The sequence below is a fragment of the Eulemur rufifrons genome, chromosome 7 (genome assembly GCF_041146395.1).
Source record: "Eulemur rufifrons isolate Redbay chromosome 7, OSU_ERuf_1, whole genome shotgun sequence".
NCBI lineage: Eukaryota > Metazoa > Chordata > Mammalia > Primates > Lemuridae > Eulemur > Eulemur rufifrons.
In genome coordinates, this window is record NC_090989.1 from 283622023 (window position 1) to 283648567 (window position 26545).

Consider the following 26545-nt stretch of genomic DNA (forward strand, 5'->3'; position numbering starts at 1 on the left):
GGCCAAAGAGGCCCCCAATACTGGTTTCACTTCTGCGAGGGCTCCGTCCTTCCTTTGCTGCGGGGTGGTCCTGTCCTGCATAGCTGGCTGGACCACGCCTTCAAGCAAACCTCTTTTTCAATGTTTTGTCTGCTTGTCCCCAGCAGGACGCAGGGCCCCAGATACCTGAACCACCATTGCCAGAAGTCAAATGACTCTCACTGATCCAGCTTTAAGATACTTTAACTTGTCAGAATCTTGCATTCTTTTATATTCTTAGGCCCTCCTACTCTTGGAACATTGACTGGATATCTGGCTGCATTGTTGACATTGAACCTGAAATAATCCCATTGACAATGCAAAGAAAAGAAAGTCCCCTCACACCTAGGGGACTGCTGGCAGGTGGAGTTGAGGGACAGAGACCTGCTGGCTCGCTCCCTGTCCTGACTCAACCCTAGGTGACTCTCGCTCCTGAATTGGCTCTTCTCCGAGAAAGGAGGTTGCACCGCTGATGTCCAGACCTGCCCCACCTGGTGCATAGCTCAGGGAGACTAAATGGTGTCTGAGTCAGGGAAACCTATCCCCCTTGCCCCACCAATAGGCTGAAGCCACCCACAGAAGTATGCAAAGTCTGGTGTGGCAGTCCACAGAGGCTGGGCACAAAGTCCTATGTGCCCTGAGCCACCCCCTGCTTTGCTAAGCCCCTTGTCTGGCCATCAGTCCACTTCTCTCCCACTTGGGTTGGAAGCCCCAGCTACACACGCTGGGCCAGAGAAATGGCAAAGCAAGAACAGCTCCTCTCTGCTCGTCCCCTCCCGTGACCTTCCAGCTCTCCTTAGTGCCTGTTCCTCCATCTCCTCAGAAGCCCTTCTTGCCCAGGCCGAGTGCAATTCACTGCACAAGATGCAGAATACAGCCTCAAAGATTTGGGGGGACAAGAAGTATCTTCACCATCAGGTGTAAGGAACAAGGACAACCCCCGTGATCCACAGGGTGCCAGACAGGGGGTTCCAATGTCTGGCTCTTACCGGCTATGAGACTTCAATTTCTCCACCTGCAGTTGTCAGATAATTTGCTCTGCTCACTGGGGCTGGTGTGAGGATCATACGGTGTCAGCAGCACTTGGGACGCTAGAGGTGCTCAGCTCAGCACTTTTTTTCTCTCCCTTCCTGTTGACTGCCCAAGGACCGGCTCAAACCCTGAATTTTCTGGAAATCAGATAAGGCAGGAAACCTCCTTCCGCAAAACCTTCCTTATCTCAGGGTATTGCTTGGGTGTAGCTGGGAATGAGAAGGGGGCTTGGGAGGGTGGGCTTTCCTTAAGCCACGAACCAGGCAGACTCTCCGGAGGGCTTGGGAGCTCTCTGGACTAGGAACAGGGTATCTCTGCAGGGGAAGCGAGCCCAGCTACACAGGCGGCTTGCGGGGGCCTAGCTGGAAGGGAACATCTGCCTGTTGGTGCAACTGAACAACCTATGGGAAGTGGGTGTCCCCAAGGGAACTGAGAAACCGCAGCCCGTAACTAGGGCTGGTTTCCCCTGCCCTATAAGAGCTCGGAGCCTCTCTGCAGTCACAGCCCAGAGGGCAGGCAGCAGAGCGGAGTCGCCATGGCCCCAGGGATCACAGTCCTGGTTGTCCTCTTCCTGCACGTCAAGGACCTGCCTGCCTGGGCTGCCGACACCTGTCCAGGTGAGACAAACAGAGGCTCCCTGGTCTGTGAAAGCTGGTGACAACCCACTTAGTAACCGCCTCGGGTGTCCCAGGCAAAGTCCATTGCGCAGGACGTCTCAGGAACACGCACAGCAGCTCAGCTGCCCTCAGGCAGGGAGAGGGAGGCTCAGAAGAGCTGAGGTCTCGGAGGGAGAGGAGACGGGGTTGCACTTGGAGTCCGTCTGCCCCTGAACCCTGGGATTGGCCCCCGGAACCCACAGACGGTTCCAGACTCTGTCACTCAGAAGGAAGAAAATATCGTTGACTTTTTCTATCTTCTCAAGGGCTTATTCGAGAGGGACTCTGAGATTTTCTAATCCAGCGGCCACCGCATGGACGTGCGGGGTTTGTTGGAAATGCAGGTCTCTGGCCGTGTCCCCAGAAAGCCTGACACGGGCAGGGGCTGCAAGGCAGTGACAGCTCCTCGCAGATGCAGCAGCGGCTGGCTCCGCGGACGCGGCGAGAGTGCTCCCGAGGACAGCTGGCCGCCCCGCACGGCACTTATTTATGGGGGAAACATAAATAGTAAATTGCAGCCCGCTCTGGTGAACGAGGACCAGAGCACAGGAGGGAAACACACCCCCAGCGGCAGCTGCCGTGTCTCCCCGGGAGAGCACGGCCTAATTCTGTGTTTCCCAAGCTCTCCCTGGGGGGGACGTGTTAATTTTGTCACCCACAAAATTTAAAATGTACCTTGCAAACAAGGACACAATCTCTGTCCGGTCCCAGCAGTGCCATGGCTTGCTCTGCGTCCCTGGACCAGACACGTCCTCTCTCCAGGTGACCCAGACGACCCCTTGGCAGCCCAGTAACTCCACGATCACGTCCAAGGTCGGCAGTGAAAATACTCATGTGAACCCAAATTCCCTGAGTTTCCTAGAAATATTTATTGTCGCTATTTATTGAAACCACCCACTGTTAATGAAGCTCTTCCTAAAGGTCTTGAATTCTATAAGATTTTTGAAATTTTCTTCTATAATCCAATCCTTGCCATACCCCTGTTATCAGCCTCACGTGGTTGCTGAGAGCACAGAGAGGGTAGGTGACTTGCCCAGGACACACAGCTCAGAGGAAGGTTTACCCTCAGGCAGGGTGGCCTCCAAGGCCAGGGCTCTGCCCGCATGTCTGTCCCCAGGGGAGGACAGACCAAGTCCCCACCACAGTGGGAAAACCGCACTCCCAGGCCCACCCTGCAGCTGAGGCAGGTGGCTCTGGCTGCAGCCACCTGGCCAGACCCGATGTCAACAAGGGGGCTGTGTCCTCGGTGGGGGTGGCTTCCCTGCAGGTCTGCAGGGCGTCAGCCCAGGGCGCTGGCACTGACTCGGCACTTGTGTTTCCGTGCAGAGGTGAAGCTGCTGGGTGTGGAGGGCTCCGACAAGCTCACCATCCTCCGAGGCTGCCCGGGGCTGCCCGGAGCCCCCGGGCCCAAGGGAGAGGCGGGCGCCCACGGCGGGAGAGGTGGGTGCTCGCAGGGGTGGGTGGGCAGAAACGGGGCAGGGTGGCGTCTCCTGCTCTTCTGAACTCAGACGCCCAGGTGGGCAATGCCCCACTGTGGTCAGGAGCTGTGGTCTCGGCCCAGCTCACAGCCAGTGACAGCGCCGACCCCAGGGTCCAGCGGGGCTCTGGACCTGCCCCAGGCGGGAGCTCTCTCCTGGCTGGTCCCGGGCTCGCATCTGGGCGTAGCACTGTAGGGCTGTGCCGAGGCCAGGACTCCATGTCAGCCTCACGTGGCCGCTGGCGAGACTCCCGCAGTGTGTTCCTCCCTCGTCTCACCGAAACGTGGGTGCCCACTGCCTTCCCCACCCACCTCAGACGAGGACACTGAGTCCCAGAGGGGCCCGGACCTGCTGGGCTCACACACCAGTAAGGAGGGAGCCGGGACTCGCCCGGGCAGCTTCAGGCATGGCCGGCACCTCCCGCCACAGGAGAGCAGGGCGGGCGCCTGCCCGGGGACAGAGACCCAGACTCAGGGTCAGCACAGCGTGACGCCCAGGTCGTACCAAAGAGCAAACAGGAGCTGGGGACGCCCCACCCCGAGCCCGAGCCCAGGTGCAGGCCTGCCCATGAACACCTGCCACTGTACAGGCTCCGTCACCCCCTCTGGCACCGCCAGGCTGTGTCCGGGCCCAAGATCTGAGGGTCACTGGGACCAGAGTGGGCACAGGGCTCAGGACGCTGCTGCTTGGGGCGAAGGTTTCCCGGGAGAACAGTTTAGGTCACATTTTCTCAGTGACGTGTGTTTGCATTTCGCAGGAGAACGAGGTCCCGCCGGAGCCCCAGGGAAGGCAGGGCCACCCGGGCCCAAAGGTGAGGAGGGGACAGAGTGGGAGGCCTGAGCAGGACCCTCGGGCCTGTGTGTGAAGGAGGAGGGAGAGAGAGGGACAGAGAGGGACCTGGTGTGTCAAGGCCTCAGTGTCCCCTTCCCCTGCATCCTAAAGCCTTAGTGTGTCAGCGGGGCCACGAGCGTGGGGCGCCCAGGGCAAGAGGCTGGGACTGTGCCGGCTGGCTGCTGTCTTCCCACGGCCCCCCCAGAGCAGCTCTGCTGGGCAGAACCAGAGCGGGCGGGGTCCCTGGGCTGAGGTGACTCTCTGGGGTCTCTCTCACCCTCCTGCCTCTCTCTGCAGGAGACCGCGGGGAGAAGGGGCTGCGAGGAGACAAAGGTGAGCCCTCTGCAGGCGCGTCCCGGGAAGGGCTCCCCCCCACCCCCCCCACCCCCGCCCAGGCTGCCCCCACCCCGGGGGCCTCAGCCCCAGGGCCCTGTTGCTCTGGGCTGTGGGGGAGGGTGGAAGGCCCAACACACTCGGTCCTCAGAGTCCGTGGGGTTCAGGCATGGCGTCTGCCAGCCGTCACCCTGATGATGGGCAAGGTCACTCGATGAGGACATTTAGATGGGGACATTTTACTTCTTTAAAGTTTTGTCTAATGATGCTCATTTCTTTAAAAAATTGTAAAAATCTAAAAAGGCAAGACTCCTCTGTCTACAATAAAAATGGCGAGACTGGGGCACAGGCCCGAGGACCGGGTGCCGCCGGCAGGTTCCCCACAGTGACCCGACTCTAAGGCGTGACTCGTCCGAGCCCGGAATGAGCCGGACAGGGAAGAGCCGACCCCGTGTGACCAGGGTGGGAGGCCCAGCTGGGGCCAGTGGGTACCGCGGGACGGGCACTGCCACCACGGCCCCCAGGAGAAAAGGGGGACGTGGCAGGGCCACCGCCTGAGGGTTGGGCTGTGCCCTCAGTGAGGCAGAGCCCAGTGGCCCTTAATTAGAGCTGGGGGGTGACCGTCCTGGGAGCACCTGGGTCACGGCTGTGTCCCTGCTCCACCCCGTGTCCAGGAGCAGTCGGGGCTGGTGGGGACCAGGGCTCTGAGCTCACCTCGTGACAAGTGTCTCCTCTCCCCCCACGAACAGGGGACGCTGGGCAGACTCAGTTGTGTGCCACAGGTGGGTGATCAGGCCCCGCCCCTCCATGACCGGTCCCCTCCTCGGGGACCCTGCGCCCAGCCCCTCGCTGCAGAGCCCAGGACGCAGCTCTGCACACGCGCTGGGCTCCCTCGGCCACTCGGCCGCTGGCAGCTGCTGCCTGGAGAGCCAGCACATTCCGCAGCGCTTTCCTTGTGTGGCACCATCTACCCCAAAGGCCGGGGGCCCGGGACACTAAGGAGGGGCCGTGCCCAGAGCTGAGAGGTCAGGGGACTGGCGTGGCCGTGACAGCAGGGGGCTGGGGCCCTGTCTCCGTCCCGGCCTCGGTATCCGCCCGCCCTGCAGACCCCATCCCCCTGCTCCTCCCTCCTGGGCCTGCCTCCCCAGCCCCTGCCCTGCCCAGGGCTCCGGGGCCCACGTCCATCCCCGCTTCCCCCCAGGCCCGCGGACCTGTCGGGAGCTGCTCAGCCAGGGCCACCTCCTGAGCGGCTGGCACACCATCTACCTGCCCGACTGCAGGCCCCTGCCCGTGCTCTGCGACATGGACACGGACGGAGGGGGCTGGACCGTGAGTGTGGCCTGAGGGTCCCCGCGCACAGTGGGCAGCTCGGGAGTCCTGGAAACTAGGCTCTATGCCTGGTGGGAGGACACTCTGGAATTCTCTATTCTCCTCCGAGTCTCAGGGAGACCCCCCTTCCCTGAGGATGAGGAGAATCAGAAATGAGGAGGAGGTGACCAGGGGGTAAACGTCCAGGCCAGAGAGTGAGGCTCAGAGGGGGACCACTCCTGCTGTGTGGCGTTGGCCTTGTTGCCTGCCCTCTCTGAGCCTCCATTTCCTCCTTCCTCACGTGGGCTCTGAGATGAGACTGGGTGGGTGCGCTTGAGGCACCGGCCTGCAGTGCTCTGCGAACTGTCAATTCCTGCTCCCGGGGAGGCCGGGGCCCCTGTGCTGGGGACGTCAGCCTGGCCCCCTGTGTCCCGTCCCGCCTCTGCGCAGGTTTTCCAGAGGCGGGTGGACGGCTCCGTGGACTTCTATCGGGACTGGGCCTCGTACAAGCAGGGCTTCGGCAGTCAGCTGGGGGAGTTCTGGCTGGGGAACGACAACATCCACAGCCTGACCGCCCAGGGTAGGCCGGGCCGGGATGCGGGTGGGCCTGGGCCGGGACGGAGCTGCCCTGTCCCTTAAACCGGGCCGTCTGGAACGTAGGACCCGTCCTCTGGGCCTGCAGGGGGTGAGACTCTGAGCACACAGAGTCACACTGTGCCATCCTAGGGCACGCATTCCCTGCTTTGGTCCCTGCGGGCTGGGGTCAGAGGGTGTTTGAGCTTTGGGGTGAAGGTGTCTGCCAGGCTTGGTGCCACCTGCACCTGAGAAGCTGAGAGTGGGATTGAGAGACAGACCTCCCCCGTCTCCCACGGGTGGTCTGTCTTTGTCCCAGGGAAGCCCCTCCCTTGCCTTTTCTACTCTGGCTCTGACAGGCCCCCAAACAGCCACACTCGCCTGAGTGAGAGGCCCTCATCCACCCTCTGGTGCGTGGCATTAGCTCCTCGCCCCGTCCTGAGGCCTCCTGCAGGGCTGCGGCCCGCACCTGGGGGTGCCCTGCCCCGTGGCACCATGGGAGGCCTCCACGCAGGTGCCGCAGTTTTGCAAAAGACGCTGCATTTCAGCTTTTCACCCAGCTGTGCTGGGGGCCTGCGCCACTTGCAGGAGAGCTGGCACTTCGAGAGTGCCTCAGATGGGCACCAGGGTGGATTTTCAGGCCTGGCTTATGAAGTCGCAGGGAAGGTGGAGCAGTAGGGGCCACCCCCGAGCTACTCAGGTCAGCAGGGTCTTCCTACGTTCCCAGTTCATTCTTCCTGGACGCCCAGCTCGGACACCCCTTAAGAATTCACCCGACTTCGCCTCTCGTGCCTGGTGATAGAAGATCACCAGGCTGGGACCTTAAAATCTTTCTCCAGCAGGAACCAGCGAGCTCCGCGTGGACCTTGTGGACTTCGAGGGCACCCGCCACTTTGCCAAGTACAGCTCCTTCCAGGTGGCCGGGGAGGCGGACAAGTACAAGCTGGCCCTGGGCGCCTTTGTGGAGGGCAACGCCGGTGCGTGTCTGCGCTGGCCCGTGTGGCCTGGGCCTCCGAGCGGGGTCTGGGAAGCAGGGACAACCCGGCTCTCTGTCCCCTGGCGACCATGGGCTCGAGACCTCACCTCTCCGAGCCTGGTCTCTCCAGCCATCGTGCGGACCTAACGCCTGTGTCTGTGCAGCGTGGGATCATAGGACACAGCTGGTTAATACACTGCAGCTGTGTCAGCCACACGGCGCGCTGGGTGGGGCCTGAGACACTGACCGTCATCAAAGCTGGAAGAGGGTGGTCATTTCTCACAGGGCCTGAGAGCCCCGCTTCCCAAACTGTGTTCTGTGGAACACCAGCCCCGTGGGACATTCTTTACTGAAAAGGACTCAGGCCACAGGATTTTGGGAGGCATTTCCGTCAGAGCATCCACCTGGGGAATTCCCAAAGCACATTCCCTCATTAAAGGCTCTGAGAACGGCTGCAGCGCGAGCCTGTTTACTGTGTTGTGCCCAGAGCTGCACAGAACAAGGGGCTCCCTGGGGAACATCAGTGACGAGGGCCTTGCAGTTTGTACACCCCTTTTCCACCCACGATCCCCTGCGAGACCTCTGGGCAGGGAAGCAGAGCAGGCAGCAGCACCCCATTGTGTAGGTGGCACAGCGAGACTCAGGTGCGGCTGCTCACCTGGGGAGGCAGAGCTGAGCTGCAGGCTCGGGGCACAGCAGGGGGCATGATGGGCCATGGAGGAGGCTGGCTGTACCCGCCCAGGGACCACCAGGGCAGAGGCAAGGTGCAGACCAGAGGGTGGGGGGCGCTTCAGGGGAGAGAGTGGTCCCAACAGTTCTGGGGAACCCTGGAGGAAGGAGAAAAGGGGAAGGAGTCCCAGACCAGGCGGGAAGAGATTACTTTTCACTCTCCTGTAGCCCCAAGCCTGGGCAGGTTGTGGATGTACCTGGCCCGCAGCCGGCACGGCTTTGCGGGGAGGCTGGCACCAGCGAGAGGCAGGAGCAGGGCCAGGGGACGGCCTCAGGACGCCTGGGCTGCTTCTAATAGCCACAAACCCTGCATTTTCTCTGAGCAGGTGATTCTCTGACGTTCCACAACAACAATTTCTTCTCCACCAAAGACAAGGACAACGACCTGAGCTCTTCCAGCTGCTCTGTGCTGTACCAGGGGGCCTGGTGGTACTCCGAATGCCACGAGTCTAACCTGAATGGTCGCTACCTCGGGGGGCCGCACGAGAGTTATGCCAGCGGCGTCAACTGGAAGACAGGCAGAGGCTACAACTACAGCTACAAGGTGTCGGAGATGAAGGTGCGGCTCACCTAGCCCGCCGGGGCCTCGTCCACGGGCACCTGCTGGGGGAGCCACACCCACAGGCACGGTGGCATCAGACGTCCCCCTGTGTCCCCAGCGGGAACATGCTCACGCAGTGCTCCATGGCCGGTCCTTTGCCCCTGCCCCGTAAACCCGACACGCACGCCCCACAGCCTCACCAGAGAGCGAGCTACACTCCTAAAAAGTGTTTGCTTTCTGACAAGCTTTTCCAGATTAAATTTGTGTTTCTTGTGTACACTGGTTCTGAGCATTTCCCACACTTGCTAAACAGCAGTCACCTGGAGTCAGGACGGCCACTTAGCCGACGGCATGGCTGATGGCCAAAGAGGCTGGGTGGCTTTTACATGGACTTTCAACTTCCTTAATTGATGTGGGGTGACCCCCCAACTCCAGTGGCCCCTGGTTACTCACAGCAGTTGACACGTCTTCAGGAAGGTTGCTTTGGCCTCGAAAACGCTCATAAACAGGGGGAAGTTACGAAGTGGCCTTTTGTCTTCCCCCGTGGTGGAGGTGGTGCTCTGGGTGCTGCCCACTGCAAAGAGAAGAAACACCCAACGCCGCTGCCGGAGGAGGAGGGAGCGCGTGGGGCAGCTGGCTCCCTCGCAGAAGGAGGAAGGGTCTTCCCCACGCACGAAGCCCGGCTCGGGGGAGCTGCAGGCCTCCTCGCGGGAGCGGCACCGGCCTTCCGGGAGGCGAGAGAGGCGAGAGTCCCCCATCTCGCGGCAGGGGGGTTTTCTTGGGACGCAAGAGGCACCAAGCACAAAGGGAACATTGATGGGTGTGACCACATTCAAACCCAGAACTTCTGCTACCAAAGGGCAGTTTGAGCAAATGAAACGGAAGTCACCGGGGGCAGAGTCGCCGTGCCAATGTTACCTTTAGTTTTCTACTGTTGCTACAACTAGTCACTACAAATGCAGTGGTTTAAAACAACAGAAAGTTGTTCCCTCGCAGCTCTGTGGGTTAGGAGTCCGCCAGAGGTCTCACTGGGCTGGAAGTGGGTTGTCTGTGGGGCTGGGTCCTTCCGGTGGCTCTGGGGAAGAAGCCGTGTCCTTGGCAGCGTCCCCGGGCTCTGGCCCTCCTTGGCTGGGCCCCTCCTCCAGCTGCACAGGCAGCTGCGCCACGGCTCTCCCTCTGGGCACAGCCAGGGCCGGTTCTCCACGCTCACCATCTACGAGCTCGGACCGGGCCTCCCCGGCAGGTCCGCGATGACCCGTCTCCAGGTCTACACCCTTAATCGCATCAGCACGGTCTCTTTGCCGTGGACGTGTTCATACGTGTCAGGGCAGGGAATCTTCAGGGGCGACAATGCAGGCACATATCTGAAAGAACTCCTGCAAAAAAAAAAAAAAAGCTTGAAATGAAAAACAGTTTTTAGAAATGTCTAGAAATGATTAATATAATGAAAGCCATAGAATTATGACTTTTGTGTTAAGGAATCTGGACAGATTTGATATTTCATACTCTTACAATGTTTAAAGAATTCGGCCTATTATAAAGAAAGTTTCATCAATCCAATCTAAAATATGTAATTAACTAATTGACTTAGTCTTATAATATGACAAGGAAATCTTAGTGCATTTATACACAGTATTGGAATATTTAAGAGACTTTGGGCCCGTTGAATTTCTAAGTTTAATTATTAGATTTCTTAAAATTAATTAGTACTAAGAAGGTTTTGTTCATTAGACAACTGAAATACTTAAGAAGAAATCTGAATATATTCCACTTATAATTGCCATCTAAAATATCTGAAGGCATTTAATGAACTCAATTTGTAGTATCCAAAAGCCCTTAAAAGGTGACTATGAAGATTTGCAGATCTTATAAATAGAAAAACCAGATCCGTAAGCCAAACTTAAAATATTAAGGATAAACTAAGTTTTTTGATCTATAGCTTTCAGAAACTAAACATTAAATGAAGAAGCAAAGCAAATCTATGAAGAGTCTTTTCCAATCAACCAATTTTTCCCAGACTCACATCATCAAAACTCAGCGAGTCTTTGTGATCTGAGGGATGGAATGAAATGCGTGAAAAGACAGCAGAGCCTCTTCCTCTCCGGTCCCTGCTGTTCTTCCCAGCCCGGGGTCTCCCAAGCCGGAGTGCAGGCACGGTCCCATCCAGCAACACCTTGGCATTTGTGGCCTTCCACACGGTGTTGTTCTTGTTCCTTTTTCTTTCCTTGTTGGCCACCTTTTGTATTAGTCGAATATTTTTATTATCCCATCTTCCCTCTATTAGCTTATAACTTGTCCATTCCTTTCCTATTCTTTGGTGTTTATGCTTGAGATTGCACCGTATTTCCTGGACTTTCTACAGTTTAACATAAATTATTCCTCCTACCACTTTGCCAACAAAGACCCTAAACACCTTTAACGACATCGAACCCCTTCCCGCCTTTCGTGCCCTTGTTGTTGCATGTCCCGACCACACATTTGTTTCCAACCCTACGATCCTTATCCAGAGGGTTTTTCTAATATTTGAATTTACTTTGGTTCAGACCACTGTCACCTTGTGTTCTGCGGGGTGGTTGGGGGCCTGGGGGCACGCAGCAGGCTCAGCTGTCAGCTCTGCCCACGCGATGTGCTGCCACGTGGTTTCCTGTCACGGGTCATCGTCCGAATGGACGAGAAGGGCTCCGAGTATCACCCGCTGAGGTCCGGGTTTCAAAGATCTGGGATGGGGCCTCTGAGGAGTCTCCCAGGCGACTCTGATGGACAGTCAGGCGTGGGGACCACTAAGGTGCAAGTTTCAGAGAGCCGGGCGGGCGGCTTGATGATCTCAGCACAAGCAAACAAAAGCCAGAGACCCTCTGACTCATCAGAGCAAAGCTCACACGAAAGAAGACAGCAGTCCTGGAAGGGAAAAGAGAGCTGCGCACATTGACGCAAATAGGTTTCCGTCGGCATCCGCGCTTGCACGGCCCGGAGAAGCGAGAGCTGTGCAGCGGGTTGTTGACAGGGACAGGCAGGGACAGCACCTGGCCGCTCACAGTCCTGAGCTTCTTGGGCTCGGGAAACGCCGCTTAGCTACCGAGGTGCTACACTTAGAGCCAGGCGTGCCTGACATGTGACGATCTTGCATTTTGGGGGGTTGTTCTTTGTTTTCTCAGATAAGCATTCTGCCCCTTCTGGCAGTACTGGTACACAACCTCGGAATTACTGCCCTGCAGTTCCCTCGGCCCACTCGAAAGTCAGCTCTTCCGGAGAAGCACAGCTGGATTTGACAAGAGGAAGACCTTCCGACGTCAGCAATGGTCTGGGCCAGGCTAGGCTGGTGGTGGCTGTCCAGGACGGCAGGGAGCCTCTGGTGCCTGCGGGTCTGTCCGGAGCCGCGGAGGCAGCGACTCCAGTTCTGGGTGAGAGGCTGGACCACGGCAGCCGCACCTTGTCTTCCAGTTCTGAGGTTCGATGGTTTATATCTGGACCCCAGTTAAAGTCGAGGCACCCTCCTGCCGGGCCAGGCGCTGGACTCCGGGTGGCCCCGTCTGCTGCCCTGGGACAGATGGACTGTTCCAGGTTGTTCCCATTCCTGCTTCCTGACGGGACTTGTGCCACATCTCGGGGTGGGCGCATGGGGCTCCCGGCCTCCTGTGAAGCTCCAGGAATCAGATAACTGGCCGCCCCCCACCCATATGGCCTCAGGCTGATTAGTCACAGCGACAATGACAACCAAACTGGGTAGCCCAAGTGCGGCCACAGAACTGGGGAGGCGAGGCTGGCACGGAGCCCAGAGTGCGTTTTAGAACCGGCAGGAGGAAGTAGGTTTCTTTTCTCTCCCGCACCCCTGCCCTCGCCTGGCCGCCTGGAACAGCAGCTGTCGGAACTAACAGCCGCAGCGACGCGGGGCCCAGCACAGCAAGAGTCCGTTTCTTGCTGCAGCCTAGCGCGGGCGCGCAGGCAGAGCTGCTCTGCAGGGACTCGGGGAGCCGGGTCCCCTCGCTACGTGGCTCCATGTCTTCTCTTCCCGAGACCCATCTCCACGCAGATGTGCTTTGTCGTGGATTGTCCCCGTGCCTGCCGTCTTAGGGTGTCTGTCTGCCTTGAAGCTGCAGCTGGGCAGGAAGGAGCTTTGCTACAAGGCTGAATCATTTTGTTCAAAAATACATTTCACTGGTCTTTGTTACTCAAGAGCTTTAACAATCTCATCTCTTACTGTTCAGGGTCTGTAAAGGTTCAGGTACTCTCCAGCCCTACCAGACCTGCAATTCCCAGAGTCTTCATTCCGCTTTATTCCTGCTTGTAGCCTGCTGAGTTCTTCCCTAAGCCCTTCTTTCTCTTGTACCGCCTTGCCGGGTGTCCAACCTGTGCGGAACGGCCTGGCCACAGAGCGGAGGCCGGGAGGAGAGAGGAAGGACAGGCCGCGAGGCTCTTGGAGCACGTGGGATGTGGCTTCACGTGGCTTCACGGCAAACCGTGCTGAGCTGAAGGTGTTTACTGCCAACTCTAAAGCAATCACCAAAATAACAGCTTCCAACACGGTCAAGCCACACAAAGTGCGTTCTCAGACCACCATGGAATTAATTATTATAGAAATAAAAAAAAGAAAGAATTCTAAAAAATCTGTACAAAATCCCCACTATCTGGATATTAAATAACATTCTTCTAAATAACACATGGTACACAGAAGAGGCCAAAGGAGAAGTTAGGAAGAACTTTGAATTGAATAGAACCAAAAATGTGAGAGATCAGAATTTGCGGCGCGGCGCCCAGGAGGAAATCACAGCCCCGCGCCCGCGTGCCGGAGCAAGGAAGCCCCAGATCAATTCCTCAGCTCCCACCTTGAGAAGGCAGAGAACGAAAAGCAATTTAAATCCAAAATGAGGCGGAGAGAGTGAATAATAATGAAAAGGAACAGAAAATAGATGGAGAAAATCAATATGACCAAAAGCTAATTCTTTGAGGTCAATAAAATTTGTAAACCTCTGGCCAGACTGAGAAAAAAATGAGAGAGAGAGAGAGAGAGGAACACAAAATATCACAACCAGGAAGAGAGAGATGATGTCCCTGTATAATCTGCAGATATTACAAGAACTAGAAGGGATATTCTGAGCCATTTTACGCCGATAATTCAGCAACAGAAACGAACAATTCCTGGAACCACCTCAGTCACAGACACACCTGAGCGACCCTAGACGTAGAAAATGAACTGAAATTGTCATTAAGGCTTTATTTTTATTATAAAAAACTTTATCAAGATAATCCGGTACTGATGTGCAAGTAGACATATAAACCAACGGAGCAGAACGGACAGTCCACAAACGGTTTCCAGGCCCAGTGTCTTCACCGGTGAGGTCTTCCCAACATCTAAGGCAGAAATACAGTAATAGCAATTCTTCCCACACTCTTCCTGAAAGCCAAAAAGTTAGAACTACTGCCCCACTCATTCTGAGACCAGCATTCCCCCAACAGCAAAACTAGAAAAAAATCATTGCAAGAAAAACATAACTGTAGACCAATACCGCCCATGAATGTGGATACGACAATTCCAGGCAAAATCTTAGCAAATCGAACCCAGCAACATATTAAAAGTATCATGAGCAAGTGAGGTTTAGCCCCGAATGGAAGATGTGTTTACCATTTGAAAATCAATGTCGTTCTTCATCTTAGTACACTAACAAAGGAAAATCATACAATCATCTCAAAAACAAACAAACAAAAAGCCCCAGAAACATATTTGATAACCTCCGTCCATTCTAGATGTTTTGACAGGCTCTCAGCAAGTAAGGAACGGACAGTAATCGTTCTATTGGTGAGTAGCAAGCTACCGCATCTTATCGTCTTTTATTATCACTTTCGTTATCTCGCAGTTTTTGTGGGTCGGGCGTCCACACACAGTTCAACTGAGTCCCTGGCTGAGGGTCTCCAGGTGTCCGCCAGGGCCGTGGTGGCATCGGAGGTTCAGCTGAGGAGGGATCTGTCCTTCAGCTCACCCAGGTCGTTGGCAGAATCCAACCCCTCGAGGTTGTAGGAGCGAGGAATTCCTTTCTTGCAGGTCGGTGGCTGGAGCCTGTTCTTAAGGCTGCCGGCAATTCCCGTCCCTTGGGCTTCTCCAGCGTGGCCACTTCCTTCCTCTAAGCCGGCAAGAGAGAGACTCCGGCAAGACCGGCAAGAGAAGAACCGCTGTCTTGTGCAAAGTAATCACATGCACACAATCGCATACCCCAAGGCCCCTTCGCGTACTCTGTTGTTAGAAGCCAGCCACGGGCCTGTCTGCACTCAGGGGAGGGGATCGGGCCAGGCTGTGAGCAGCTTGGTGCAAAAAAGTCAATTTGCATTGGTTTCCATCTCTCACTTTGTGGTAATTTATTGCAGCGGGGATAGAAAACCAATACACCCTACCTGTTGATAAAGGGCTCGTGTTCAGAACATAGAAAGAACTCTTGACACTCAGTAAAAAGAAAGCAGACCATCTAATTTTTAAAATAGGTACACGATCTGAAAAGATGCTTCTCTGAAGACGGCGCATGGACGGCAATAAGCGCGTGGAAAGATGCTCAAGCCGTCGCTCACGAGGAACACGCAAACGACGCCACGTGAGACTTCCCCGCCCCCGTGAAAACAGCCAAAAGGACCGACCGTTCCCAGTGTTGAGGAGGGCGAGGAGGATCCGGGGCTGTCTGGCGCTGCTGGAGGGAACGGCGCAGCCACGGCAGGAAACCCCTTCGCAACTCCGTGAACAACTGGACAGGCGCGGCCCGTGGGATCCGGCCGCCTCCACTCCTGCACGTGCTCCCGGGAGAAGCGAAAACACACATGCACATGGAGACTCGTGCACGAACGCTCCACAGTGCGCCCTGTCCTGGCCCCAGACTGGAAGCGACCTCAATGTCCACAGCGAGCGAATGATGAACAGCCGCGGTCTGTGCGTGATGCGTCCCGCGGCAGCGCAGCGGAAGGAGCTGGCGGCTGCGCTGTGGCGTGGGTGCACCTCCAAGCTGGGCCGCGGCGGGAGAGCTCGACGACAGAGCGTACGGAGTAGGTGCTTTTATGTAGATAAAATCTTAGAAAAGGCAGGCCGATCTGTAGTGACGGGGAGATTGGATCTTGCCTGGGGACACAGGGTGGGCCGGCTGGGAGGCTGGATTGCCAGGGGGCCCGAGGAAAGGTCCAGGTGTGGCAGGTACGTCAGCTGTCTTGGTTGTGGTGATGGTTTCCCAGGCGCATCTGTGAAAACCACTCAAGTGCACACTTCAAAGACGGGCACCTTATTACATGTCAAGGAGGCCCCCCGTGGGCTCCCACGAAAGTAAACCGCTTCCCAGCCGCCCTCGGGGCCTTTCCTCTAGGACAAGGGGCGGTCTGCCCACCTGCCTGGCACGGCGCACCTGCCAGCGGCCCGCCTCCTCCTCGCAGCACCTGGTCCCTGCCCAGGCAAGAGCCTACCGCACCCTCCGCACCTGCCACGGTCCTAGAGGGAGGGGGCCCTGGAGCCACAGAGAGGGAAAGAATGAAGAACTGGACGTGGATTCGGTTTGTGGTTCCCCGTGAGTGAGCCCCAGCCCTCTCTGCTTCCCACCACTTCCCTGGGTCAGGACGATGATGTAACCCGGATGGCGAGTCCCTCGGTGTCAAGGGCGTGCCACCCACCAGACTGCAGAGCCAGAGGGGACACAGGGGCCCTCAGGCCAGGGTGCGGTCCGCCATCCCAGAGACCACGGGCCCCAAACGCTGCACCACGTGGCCGGCCTGTGCGAGTCCACAGACGAGCCGTAAAACTGACTCTCGGTGCGAAGCCTGGAGCCACGTCCTGCTGATTCCGAGCACACGTTCTGAATAAATCAGAGCAGAGTGCCAACAGCATCATCACACCAGGCCTGCCCACTCCTGGTGCTTCTGTGGGGCTCAAAAACTAAAATATGTAAAAAGCACATCAGAAAACAGAATTCAGGGGCCCCCACGGTGGAGGATAGGGCCGGGAACTCCTGACCACCCTCCCCTCCTCCCCATTCCCAGGCCTGGACTGGCCCTGGTGGCCAAGAGTCCCAGCCCCCAGCCAGCCCAGGGACCCCTGTGCCTGTCACAAGGGCCAGGCGGACAGGACTCCAGGCAGCTGAGTCAGAGCCGCGGGCTCGGGAGGCCCAGCCTGCCTCGGGGAGCATGTGGCGGGATCCGCTGTCTCCCACGCAGAGCCGAAGCCAGCAGAACTCGGGGAAGCTGGCATCTGGTGTCCCACGGCGGGGGGTGGTCTGGGAGGTTTGCCAGGTGCCACCTCCACGTTAACTCCTTCAGGCCAGGCTGCCCCTGGGAGGGATGACCCTGGCCCAGGGTGGGGCTGTCCCCAGGGAAGGCCAGGAGTGGACACGCAGCTCACCGGAGTCAGAACCGATGATCCATCCTCCCAGGCCTGGGCAAATGCACCCCACCAGGAAGCCTCCCAGCCACGGGCGTCTGTGCCCTCCTGCAGCAGCCCCTCCCGCACTGGCCGGGCTGCCCTGCAGACGGTGAGCTCAGGAAAGGCGCAGTGCACGCCCGAGGGGCCTCTTCCGTGTGCACGTCGGCCCGCACCTGCGGACGGGAGCCGAGTCTCACCCCGGCTCCCTGCACGTGTTAACGCAGGTCACAGCCCCTCTGAGGTCTTTGCTAGAGGCTCAAGGGTCTCCACGGGTCACAGATTGAGAAATGTTGTCTTAGCTAAACGGCTCACGGGACCCAGCAGGATTCCCACCCCAGGGCGGACTCGGGCGGAGGAAAGGCAGAAGACGCCCGGAGCAGAAACACAGGTGCGAAGCCGGGTCCTGCGGGGCAGGCAGCCCGCCCAGGCAGCCCTCTCCGGGGAAGCCACCAGAGGCCAGGAGGGACCTGTCTGGACGGCCGGCAGGAACGGAGGTGCTGGCAGTGTTGCGCATTGACAGCTTTGTGGGCACAGCCCTCCGGCCGCTTCCGAGAGGGAGCCCTGGAGGGAGGCAGGCCTTCCCTCCCCTGGAGTGCTCACAGCGACGGCGCCCGACGGCCTCACTTAGTCCTCGTTTTATCTTTGGTGAGTGAGGGGACCCAGGACAGCAAGTGGCAGGAAGCCTGCGCGCCGCAGGTCAGGGGTACAGCTGGGCACAGAGCCTGGGCACAGGTGCCGTCACCTGAGAGCAGGGCCAGCAGATTCCGTAAAGGGCCGACTAGCACAGACTGAAGGTGTCGCAGGGCACCCGGTCTCTGTTCCGCCTACCCTGCTTTGCCTGTCGCTTGAAAGCTACGGGGGCAAATGGAAACCAGCCGCGGACAGTGGGGCGGCCGTGGGCACTGCTGTGTGCGGTAACATTTTATTTGCAAACAGGCGCCGCGTTCCTGCTCTGTCCACGCCTGTCTCGGGCAGTCAGAGACTTTCTCAGCCCCGAGGCATGTAAGCCGCCTGCAGTGCCAGGCCACAGGGCAGCAACAGCAGTGGGACAGCCATGGGGACGTGACCAGCAAGGGGCCAACGCAATGACAAAGCCATCCCGTGTTTGTCTGTGAGGCAAGCGAACGTCTTTATTGGTAACGTGTTGCAGCGAGGTCTGGCGTGGCGGTGGCCCTCAGCCTCGCAGATGGGGGAACACGCAGCTCTGCGGGTCGTGGCCCTCGGCAACGGGTCGAAGCTCCTTCACCCCCACCAGGACCAAGATCCCCAGGTTTCCTTCCTCCTGAGGGCTGAGGGGTATGTCCCCCTGCTGCCAGCATGCGTGGGGACCTCCTGATCAGAGGCCCGAGCTAGTGAGCCGCACCTTCATCTCCGACACCTTGTAGCTGTAGTTGTACCCTTTCCCTGTCTTCCAGTTGATGCCATTTGCAAAGCTCCCATGAGACCCCCCGAGGTAGAGACCATTCAGGTTTGACCAGTGACAAGAAGCGTGCCACCAGGCTCCGTGGTACAGCACAGCGCAATTTTCACCAGAAACGTCGTTGTCTTGGTCTTTGGTGGAGAAGGGGTGGTTGTTCTGGTATGTCAGAGAATCACCTGCTCAGAAGAAAAATGCGGGATTGTACACATAGTGCTAGGAAGCCTGGATCCTGGGTCCAGCATAGAGCTGCCATATCCAGGGGCCCACGTTGTGCACTGCACAACTCCAATGCACACCACTCGGTGAGCACTTGTTCTGCTGGCGCAGTAGCCTTGGCACCCCCTAGCCTGGTCTGCCCCTGCCACCAAACAGGCATTCTCCCACTTAGAGAGGAGGCCGTCCTCCAAGGAGAGCTCCATGTGGCATAGAGTGGGAATTCAGTCCCTGCAGAAATGCACTTAAGTTTCATTTTTTCCCAGTATCCATCCATACTGGGAGCGATTAATAGAAGCGACCATTTATTGGACTTTTTACTAAATGTATTTCATAATCTTCATAAGTACAATTGACTGTAGGTAAATTATCTTAACGTATGGATGAAGAAACTGGTTTAGAGAAGTCACCACGCAACGTCACACAGCAGAGGCAGAGCCAGGATGCTGAGCAGGTTTCTCTGCTTCCCAGACCCCGCTCTGACGCGCCGGCCACCGCCCAGCGCAGACACGCACCTGCGTTGCCCTCGACAAAGGCGCCCAGGACCAGCTTGTACTTGTCCGCCTCGCTCTCCACCTTAAACGAGCTGTACTTGGCAAAGTGGCGGGTGCCCTCGAAGTCCACAAGGTCCACGCGGAGCTCGCTGGTTCCTGTGGGAGATGGGTTTCAGGGTCCCAGCAGAAGGGTCCCTCTGCCGTCAGGCACGGGAGGGGGGAATTTGCCTAAGCTCCGGGGGGAGTCAGAAGTTGGCATCCAAAGGGGAATTTCCTCAAGTTCATCACAAAGGCCTCTGTTGTACGAGGGACCATGGAGACCTGCTTCCCTCTGCTTTCTGTTCTCACCCAAAATTCCTCTACTCAGATTTCTCTGATGGGACAAAACATTGCTTCAAAACCACTATTTCACTGTAATGGGTTGTGATGTCGTCACGGGCCCAGAACAGGAAACTGATCTTGTCCTTCCTTTATCTGGACGGGCCCCGGCACCTGAGTGACAGGCCACTGGGGAGGGAGGGACAAGATTCCAGTTTTCCCAGCGTCAGGGACAATCTGATACTCGGGCAGGTGGGCAGAGGACACTGATGCTGTTCTGATGTCCCCCAGAGCGGGCCCAGCTGTACAGGTGCCAGGACCAGCCCGGAGGGGAGTGTCCCTCCTTCTGACCAGGCAGCTTCAGGAGGAGAGTGGGAGGAGACGAAGGAACCAGAGCTTGGCCAAGCCCTAGAGGTCACTACATCCCCTCCCACGCTCAGCTTCTCAGGTGCAGGTGGCACCAAGTCTGGCAGACGCCTTCACCCCAAAGCTCAAACACCCTCTGATCCCAGCCCACAGGGCCCACAGCAGGGAATGCGTGTCCTAGGACTGCACAGTGTCACCCTGTGTGCTCAGAGTCTCACCCCCTGCAGGCCCAGAGGAGGGGTCCTACGTTCCAGACGGCCCGGTCTAAGGGACAGGGCAGCTCCGTCCCGGCCCAGGCCCACCCGCGTCCCGGCCCGGCCTACCCTGGGCGGTCAGGCTGTGGATGTTGTCGTTCCCCAGCCAGAACTCCCCCAGCTGACTGCCGAAGCCCTGCTTGTACAAGGCCCAGTCCCGAAAGAAGTCCACGGAGCCGTCCACCCTCCTCTGGAAAACCTGCGCAGAGGCGGGACGGGACACAGGGGACCAGGCTGACGTCCCCAGCACAGGGGCCCCGGCCTCCCCGGGAGCAGGAATTGACAGTTCGCAGAGCACTGCAGGCCGGTGCCTCAAGCGCACCCACCCGGTCTCATCTCAGAGCCCACGTGAGGAAGGAGGAAATGGAGGCTCAGAGAGGGCAGGCAACAAGGCCAACGCCACACAGCAGGAGTGGTCCCCCTCTGAGCCTCACTCTCTGGCCTGGACATTTACCCCCTGGTCACCTCCTCCTCATTTCTGATTCTCCTCATCCTCAGGGAAGGGGGGTCTCCCTGAGACTCGGAGGAGAATAGAGAATTCCAGAGTGTCCTCCCACCAGGCATAGAGCCTAGTTTCCAGGACTCCCGAGCTGCCCACTGTGCTCGGGGACCCTCAGGCCACACTCACGGTCCAGCCCCCTCCGTCCGTGTCCATGTCGCAGAGCACGGGCAGGGGCCTGCAGTCGGGCAGGTAGATGGTGTGCCAGCCGCTCAGGAGGTGGCCCTGGCTGAGCAGCTCCCGACAGGTCCGCGGGCCTGGGGGAAGCGGGGATGGACGTGGGCCCCGGAACCCTGGGCAGGGCAGGGGCTGGGGGAGGCAGGCCCAGGAGGGAGGAGCAGGGGGATGGGGTCTGCAGGGCGGGTGGACATGGAGGCCGAGACGGAGACAGGGCCCCAGCCCCCTGCTGTCACGGCCACTCCAGTCCCCTGACCTCTCAGCTCCCGGCACGGCCCCTCCTTAGTGTCCCGGGCCCCCGGCCTTTGGGGTAGATGGTGCCACACAAGGAAAGCGCTGCGGAATGTGCTGGCTCTCCAGGCAGCAGCTGCCAGCGGCCGAGTGGCCGAGGGAGCCCAGCGCGTGTGCAGAGCTGCGTCCTGGGCTCTGCAGCGAGGGGCTGGGCGCAGGGTCCCCGAGGAGGGGACCGGTCACGGAGGGGCGGGGCCTGATCACCCACCTGTGGCACACGACTGAGTCTGCCCAGCGTCCCCTGTTTGTGGGGAGAGAAGAGACACTCGTCACGAGGTGAGCTCAGAGCCCTGGTCCCCACCAGTCCTGACTGCTCCTGGACACGGGGTGGAGCAGGGACACAGCCGTGACCCAGGTGCTCCCAGGACGGTCACCCCCCAGCTCTAATTAAGGGCCGCTGGGCTCTGCCTCACTGAGGGCACAGCCCAACCCTCAGGCGGTGGCCCTGCCACGTCCCCCTTTTCTCCTGGGGGCCCTGGTGGCAGTGCCCGTCCCGCGGTACCCACTGGCCCCAGCTGGGCCTCCCACCCTGGTCACAGCGGGGTCGGCTCTTCCCTGTCCGGCTCATTCCGGGCTCGGACGAGTCACGCCTTAGAGTCGGGTCACTGTGGGGAACCTGCCGGCGGCACCCGGTCCTCGGGCCTGTGCCCCAGTCTCGCCATTTTTATTATAGACAGAGGAGTCTTCCTTTTTAGATTTTTACAATTTTTTAAATAAATGAGCATCATTAGACAAAACTTTAAAGAAGTAAAATGTCCACATCTAAATGTCCTCATTGAATGACCTTGCCCATCATCGAGGCGACGGCTGGCAGATGCCATGCCTGAGCCCCACGGACTCTGAGGACCGAGTGTGTCGGGCCTTCCACCCTCCCCCACAGCCCAGAGCAACAGGGCCCTGGGGCTGAGGCCCCCGGGGGTGGGGGCAGCCTGGGCGTGGGAGGAGCCCTTCCCGGGACGCGCCTGCAGAGGGCTCACCTTTGTCTCCTCGCAGCCCCTTCTCCCCGCGGTCTCCTGCAGAGAGAGGCAGGAGGGTGAGAGAGACCCAGAGAGTCACCTCAGCCCAGGGACCCCGCCCGCTCTGGTTCTGCCCAGCAGAGCTGCTCTGGGGGGCCGTGGGAAGACAGCAGCCAGCCGGCACAGTCCCAGCCTCTTGCCCTGGGCGCCCCACGCTCGTGGCCCCGCTGACACACTAAGGCTTTAGGATGCAGGGGAAGGGGACACTGAGGCCTTGACACACCAGGTCCCTCTCTGTCCCTCTCTCTCCCTCCTCCTTCACACACAGGCCTGAGCATCCTGCTCAGGCCTCCCACTCTGTCCCCTCCTCACCTTTGGGCCCGGGTGGCCCTGCCTTCCCTGGGGCTCCGGCGGGACCTCGTTCTCCTGCGAAATGCAAACACACATCAGTGAGAAAATGCGACCTAAACTGTTCTCCCGGGAAACCTTCGCCCCAAGCAACAGGGTCCTGAGCCCTGAGCCCACTCTGGTCCCAGTGACCCTCAGATCTCGGGCCCGGACACGGCCTGGTGGTGCCAGAGGGGGTGACGGAGCCTGCACAGTGGCGGGTGCTCATGGACAGGCTTGCACCTGGGCTCAGGCTCAGGGTGGGGCGTCCCCAGCTCCTGTTTGCTCTTTGGTACGACCTGGGCGTCACGCTGTGCTGACCCTGAGTCTGGGTCTCTGTCCCCGGGCAGGCGCCCGCCCTGCTCTCCTGTGGCGGGAGGTGCCGGCCATGCCTGAAGCTGCCCGGGCGAGTCCCGGTTCCCTCCTTACTGGTGTGTGAGCCCAGCAGGTCCGGGCTCCTTGGGACTCAGTGTCCTCGTCTGAGGTGGGTGGGGAAGGCAGTGGGCACCCACGTTTCGGTGAGACGAGGGAGGAACACACTGCGGGAGTCTCGCCAGCGGCCACGTGAGGCTGACATGGAGTCCTGGCCTCGGCACAGCCCTACAGTGCTACGCCCAGATGCGAGCCCGGGACCAGCCAGGAGAGAGCTCCTGCCTGGGGCAGGTCCAGAGCCCCGCTGGACCCTGGGGTCGGCGCTGTCACTGGCCGTGAGCTGGGCCGAGACCACAGCTCCCGACCACAGTGGGGCATTGCCCACCTGGGCGTCTGAGTTCAGAAGAGCAGGAGACGCCACCCTGCCCCGTTTCTGCCCACCCACCCCTGCGAGCACCCACCTCTCCCGCCGTGGGCGCCCGCCTCTCCCTTGGGCCCGGGGGCTCCGGGCAGTCCCGGGCAGCCCCGGAGGATGGTGAGCTTGTCGGAGCCCTCCACACCCAGCAGCTTCACCTCTGCATGTGAACACAAGTGCCGAGTCAGTGCCAGCGCCCTGGGCTGACGCCCTGCAGACCTGCAGGGAAGCCACCCCCACCGAGGACACAGCCCCCTTGTTGACATCGGGTCTGGCCAGGTGGCTGCAGCCAGAGCCACCTGCCTCAGCTGCAGGGTGGGCCTGGGAGTGTGGTTTTCCCGCTGTGGTGGGGACTTGGTCTGTCCTCCCCTGGGGGCAGACATGCGGGGCAGAGCCCTGGCCTTGGAGGCCACCCTGCCTGAGGGTAAACCTTCCTCTGAGCTGTGTGTCCTGGGCAAGTCACCTACCCTCTCTGTGCTCTCAGCAACCACGTGAGGCTGATAACAGGGCTATGGCAAGGATTGGATTATAGAAGAAAATTTCAAACATCTTATAGAATTCAAGACCTTTAGGAAGAGCTTCATTAACAGTGGGTGGTTTCAATAAATAGCGACAATAAATATTTCTAGGAAACTCAGGGAGTTTGGGTTCACATGAGTATTTTCACTGCTCGACTTCGGACGTGATCGTGGAGTTACTGGGCTGCCAAGGGGTCGTCTGGGTCACCTGGAGAGAGGACGTGTCTGGTCCAGGGATGCAGAGCAAGCCATGGCACTGCTGGGACCGGACAGAGATTGTGTCCTTGTTTGCAAGGTACATTTTAAATTTTGTGGGTGACGAGATTAACACGTCCCCCCGAGGGACGACACAGAAATGCAGATCCAGGCGCTCGGTCCCGGCAGGCTTGGCAGCTACAGCATTTTGTGCGGTTTTGGGTATGTCCTCACCCCTTGCTCACTATTCAGAGCAAATATTGACTTTATCTTTTTTATCTCCTTAATTTTCCTCATTAAGAAAGGGTTCTTAATAATTTTAGATAATTAAAAAGATACCTTTAGTGAAGAAAATTAACTCACCATAACATAAGCAGCGGAGGGGCTGACGTTCTAGGCCTTTCTCTGCAGTGACATGGCAGCTATCATTTGCCCTGGGCCACCATGAACACATCAGGGACCGTGGTGCCCATTAGGACCTGTGCACACTCTCACCTGTGCTGAGGTCGGAGCAATGTCCTCAGTGTGACCAGAAGCAGGTGCGACAGAGCCTCCTCAGGGGTTGGACCTGGGGTGGAGCTGCTGGGCGGAGCACTTGGGGGCCCCCAGGAGCCCAGCGGGGGCAGTCTGGAGCCTGTGCAGGCCATGTCACCCACACTGTGCCATGTCAGGGTCAGAGTGGCAGCTCCCTGTCCCCAGAGCCAGGCAGACCCCAGACTGAATGACCTGCTGTGCTGGGCCTGACTCTGCTGGCTGTGTCGGGCTGGGAGGCCTCCCAGAGACGGTCGTCACAGCCCCAGATCTGACCGGGGCCTGCCCCAGGCCAGCACCCTGCACACACTCCACGCCCTGGCACCGCCCATGCCCCAGGGCTCTCGTGACTGCTCTGGCGTGGATGAGGCCCCGCAGACCCTGCAGACGGAGCACCAGCCGGGCCCTGCAGACGGAGCACCTGGCTTTGGACCCGGCCGGGCTGGCTCCAGGGTTCTGCTCACAGCCCCGTGTGAGGCTGCATCTGTTTCTTTGAGCTTCTGTCTCCTCTCTTTATAAGTGGCCCTTTTAAAAAGGAATAAGGGCTGGACGTTGGCAAAGGGCTTCCCGCTAGGCCCGGCACACAGCAGTCAATAAGTGGCCGACAGCTTCCAGGGACAGGATCCCTGTGCTCACCTGGGGACCGACTCACCTGGACAGGTGTCGGCAGTCAGGGCCGTGGTGCACAGGAAAGGGATGACCAGGAGGACAGGTGTGGCCATGGTGGCTCGGCTCTGCCACTCTGGTTTCTGCCACGGAAGGAGCTCCCTGGCTCTTATGGGGCCTCGGCCACCCCCTGTAACCTCTGGCTCTGTTTCCCGTCCCCGGTGGGGGTGGACACTTCCTCCTCACATCCTGCTGGCACCTACTGGAGAGGGAGACAACCCAGCACCCACTTCTTCCACGGCCTCACTTCCCAGCAGGGACTCGCTCTGCCCAGCAAGGGGCCCCCCAGGGCCATGCGGGGGGGCCGTGTGTGTCTTTAGAGAAAGCTCAGGCCCAGCCCCCCGGCTCTGCTCTGCCAGGAGCACTCCCTGAGGAGTCAGGAGAAGGGAGTGTTTGCGGATCCAACTCTTGAGCGATTCGCTTGCAGGTAATGGGCTTCAAGTCCGTGGAAGTTGAGGAATATCCACAGGGGAAGGCTCCCAGGTCCCTGGTTCCAACCGGAGCAGACCTGCAGCAGGTGGGAAGTGGTGTGGCCAGGCTGGGCGCCTGGTAGAGGGGGTGACGGCCTGGGTTGTGGACCAGCACTTGTCCAGCGGGGCTGCAGACGCAGGACTGTGATTAGGCTGCAGTAGGTTCAGAGCAGCAGTTGCTCCCAGGGGCCACTGGACATCCCCCCATGGAGAGGACAGGCTGGATTGGCCCAGGTTTGGACGCTTTGCCACACGGCTCAGAGAAGAGCTCAAACCTTGAGCAAATGCTCGCTTTGGGTTTAGTCCCATTAGAGACAAAAGTGGCCAGTGTGTCCCCAACTCCCACCCACCCACAAGCCCTGCACAGGTGTCGAAAGGATTGGAATCGGTGACCCAAGTCAGACAAAGCCACGTGAGACACAGGTTCCATGTCATATCAGTTCCATGTCCCTGGAGTAGTGTGGGCCCGGGAACGTGAAGCCGTTCAAAGACCTTTACTTTGACTTTCAAGAGCCGAGGAGATGCCAGGCCCCATACGGGCAGAACGTGGCCGGGAGCAGCAGGCCCCCGGGGATGTGCAGAAACAGCATCCAGGGGCATGGCCTCCCTCCCGCCACCTTCTCTCCATGTCCTGGCTTCATGGGCAGGATAAGCACAGGGACAGGGAGCCGTCAGAGCATTCGCTGGAAGCCCACGGCAGCCTGCCACGGTCCCAGGTCCTCAGTCACCTGGGCTGCCTGCGTGGTGACTGCCCTCCTGAGCAGTAACTGTGTCTGCCCGAAGCTAGACGGGTTTGAGAGACCGGAATTCATAGGATGACACTTCAGCAGAGGAATCTATGTCGGCTTGGTGTTTGGAGAACTGGCAATGCTTTAAGAATGAGTGTTTGGCCTATTACGGGACAACCTGATAATCCAATTAAAAATGTGAAGATGAGTCATCGCACGAGCCAGTGATTTTACATGGAGATCTTGCTGTGTGAATGCAGAGTTTGGGAACATTTAAGATACTTTCCCTAAGTTCGTCACATCCATATGTTTAAATTATTAGATTTCTAAAAATTAGCTTAGATTCAGAAGGTTTTATTAAAGGCAGACAAGTGAAATACTAAAACATAAATTTAAATACATTAATTTTGGAAATGCAATTAC

General features: G+C 58.6%; 2 protein-coding genes across 5 annotated transcripts; one reads left to right on the forward strand and one right to left on the reverse strand.

Annotated features, from left to right (window-relative positions):
* Positions 1–1382: 1382 nt before the first annotated feature.
* On the forward strand, positions 1383–8721 carry LOC138387657 (ficolin-1-like). 3 transcript variants are annotated; one of them, XM_069474792.1, is made up of 9 exons: positions 1383–1667; positions 3033–3146; positions 3942–3995; positions 4313–4348; positions 5098–5130; positions 5550–5677; positions 6107–6236; positions 7069–7206; positions 8261–8721. In XM_069474792.1, the coding sequence occupies exons 1-9, from the start codon at positions 1586–1588 to the stop codon at positions 8506–8508; spliced, it is 963 nt and encodes a 320-aa protein (XP_069330893.1). In that variant the 5' UTR covers positions 1383–1585; the 3' UTR covers positions 8509–8721. The 3 variants fall into 3 exon arrangements, with proteins under 3 accessions (XP_069330893.1, XP_069330894.1, XP_069330895.1); XM_069474793.1 differs by having other exon boundaries at positions 7072–7206; XM_069474794.1 differs by lacking the exons at positions 4313–4348; positions 5098–5130 and adding an exon at positions 5143–5162 and having other exon boundaries at positions 3942–4011; positions 7072–7206.
* Positions 8722–18019: 9298 nt separating this feature from the next.
* LOC138387658 (ficolin-2-like) lies at positions 18020–24991 on the reverse strand. 2 transcript variants are annotated; one of them, XM_069474795.1, is made up of 9 exons: positions 24911–24991; positions 23061–23174; positions 22213–22266; positions 21862–21897; positions 21093–21125; positions 20546–20673; positions 19987–20116; positions 19001–19135; positions 18020–18448 (listed from the first exon to the last, which is right to left on the reverse strand). In XM_069474795.1, exons 1-9 carry the CDS (start codon positions 24978–24980, stop codon positions 18189–18191), a joined length of 960 nt encoding a protein of 319 aa, XP_069330896.1. In that variant the 5' UTR covers positions 24981–24991; the 3' UTR covers positions 18020–18188. The 2 variants fall into 2 exon arrangements, with proteins under 2 accessions (XP_069330896.1, XP_069330897.1); XM_069474796.1 differs by having other exon boundaries at positions 21862–21883; positions 22190–22266.
* Positions 24992–26545: the final 1554 nt, after the last annotated feature.

What these genes read in the sequence shown, in the direction of transcription:
- LOC138387657 (XM_069474792.1), top strand. Translation starts at nt 1,586, where the DNA reads ATGGCCCCAGGGATCACAGTCCTGGTTGTCCTCTTCCTGCACGTCAAG. An exon ending in GGGGCTGCGAGGAGACAAAG is followed by an intron (nt 4,349 to 5,097) that starts GTGAGCCCTCTG and finishes CCCCACGAACAG; the next exon opens with GGGACGCTGGGCAGACTCAG. An exon ending in CTTTGTGGAGGGCAACGCCG is followed by an intron (nt 7,207 to 8,260) that starts GTGCGTGTCTGC and finishes TTCTCTGAGCAG; the next exon opens with GTGATTCTCTGACGTTCCAC.
- LOC138387658 (XM_069474796.1), bottom strand. Translation starts at nt 24,980, where the DNA reads ATGGCCACACCTGTCCTCCTGGTCATCCCTTTCCTGTGCACCACGGCC. An exon ending in GGGGCTGCGAGGAGACAAAG is followed by an intron (nt 21,126 to 21,861) that starts GTGAGCCCTCTG and finishes CCCCACAAACAG; the next exon opens with GGGACGCTGGGCAGACTCAG. An exon ending in CTTTGTCGAGGGCAACGCAG is followed by an intron (nt 18,449 to 19,000) that starts GTGCGTGTCTGC and finishes TCTTCTGAGCAG; the next exon opens with GTGATTCTCTGACATACCAG.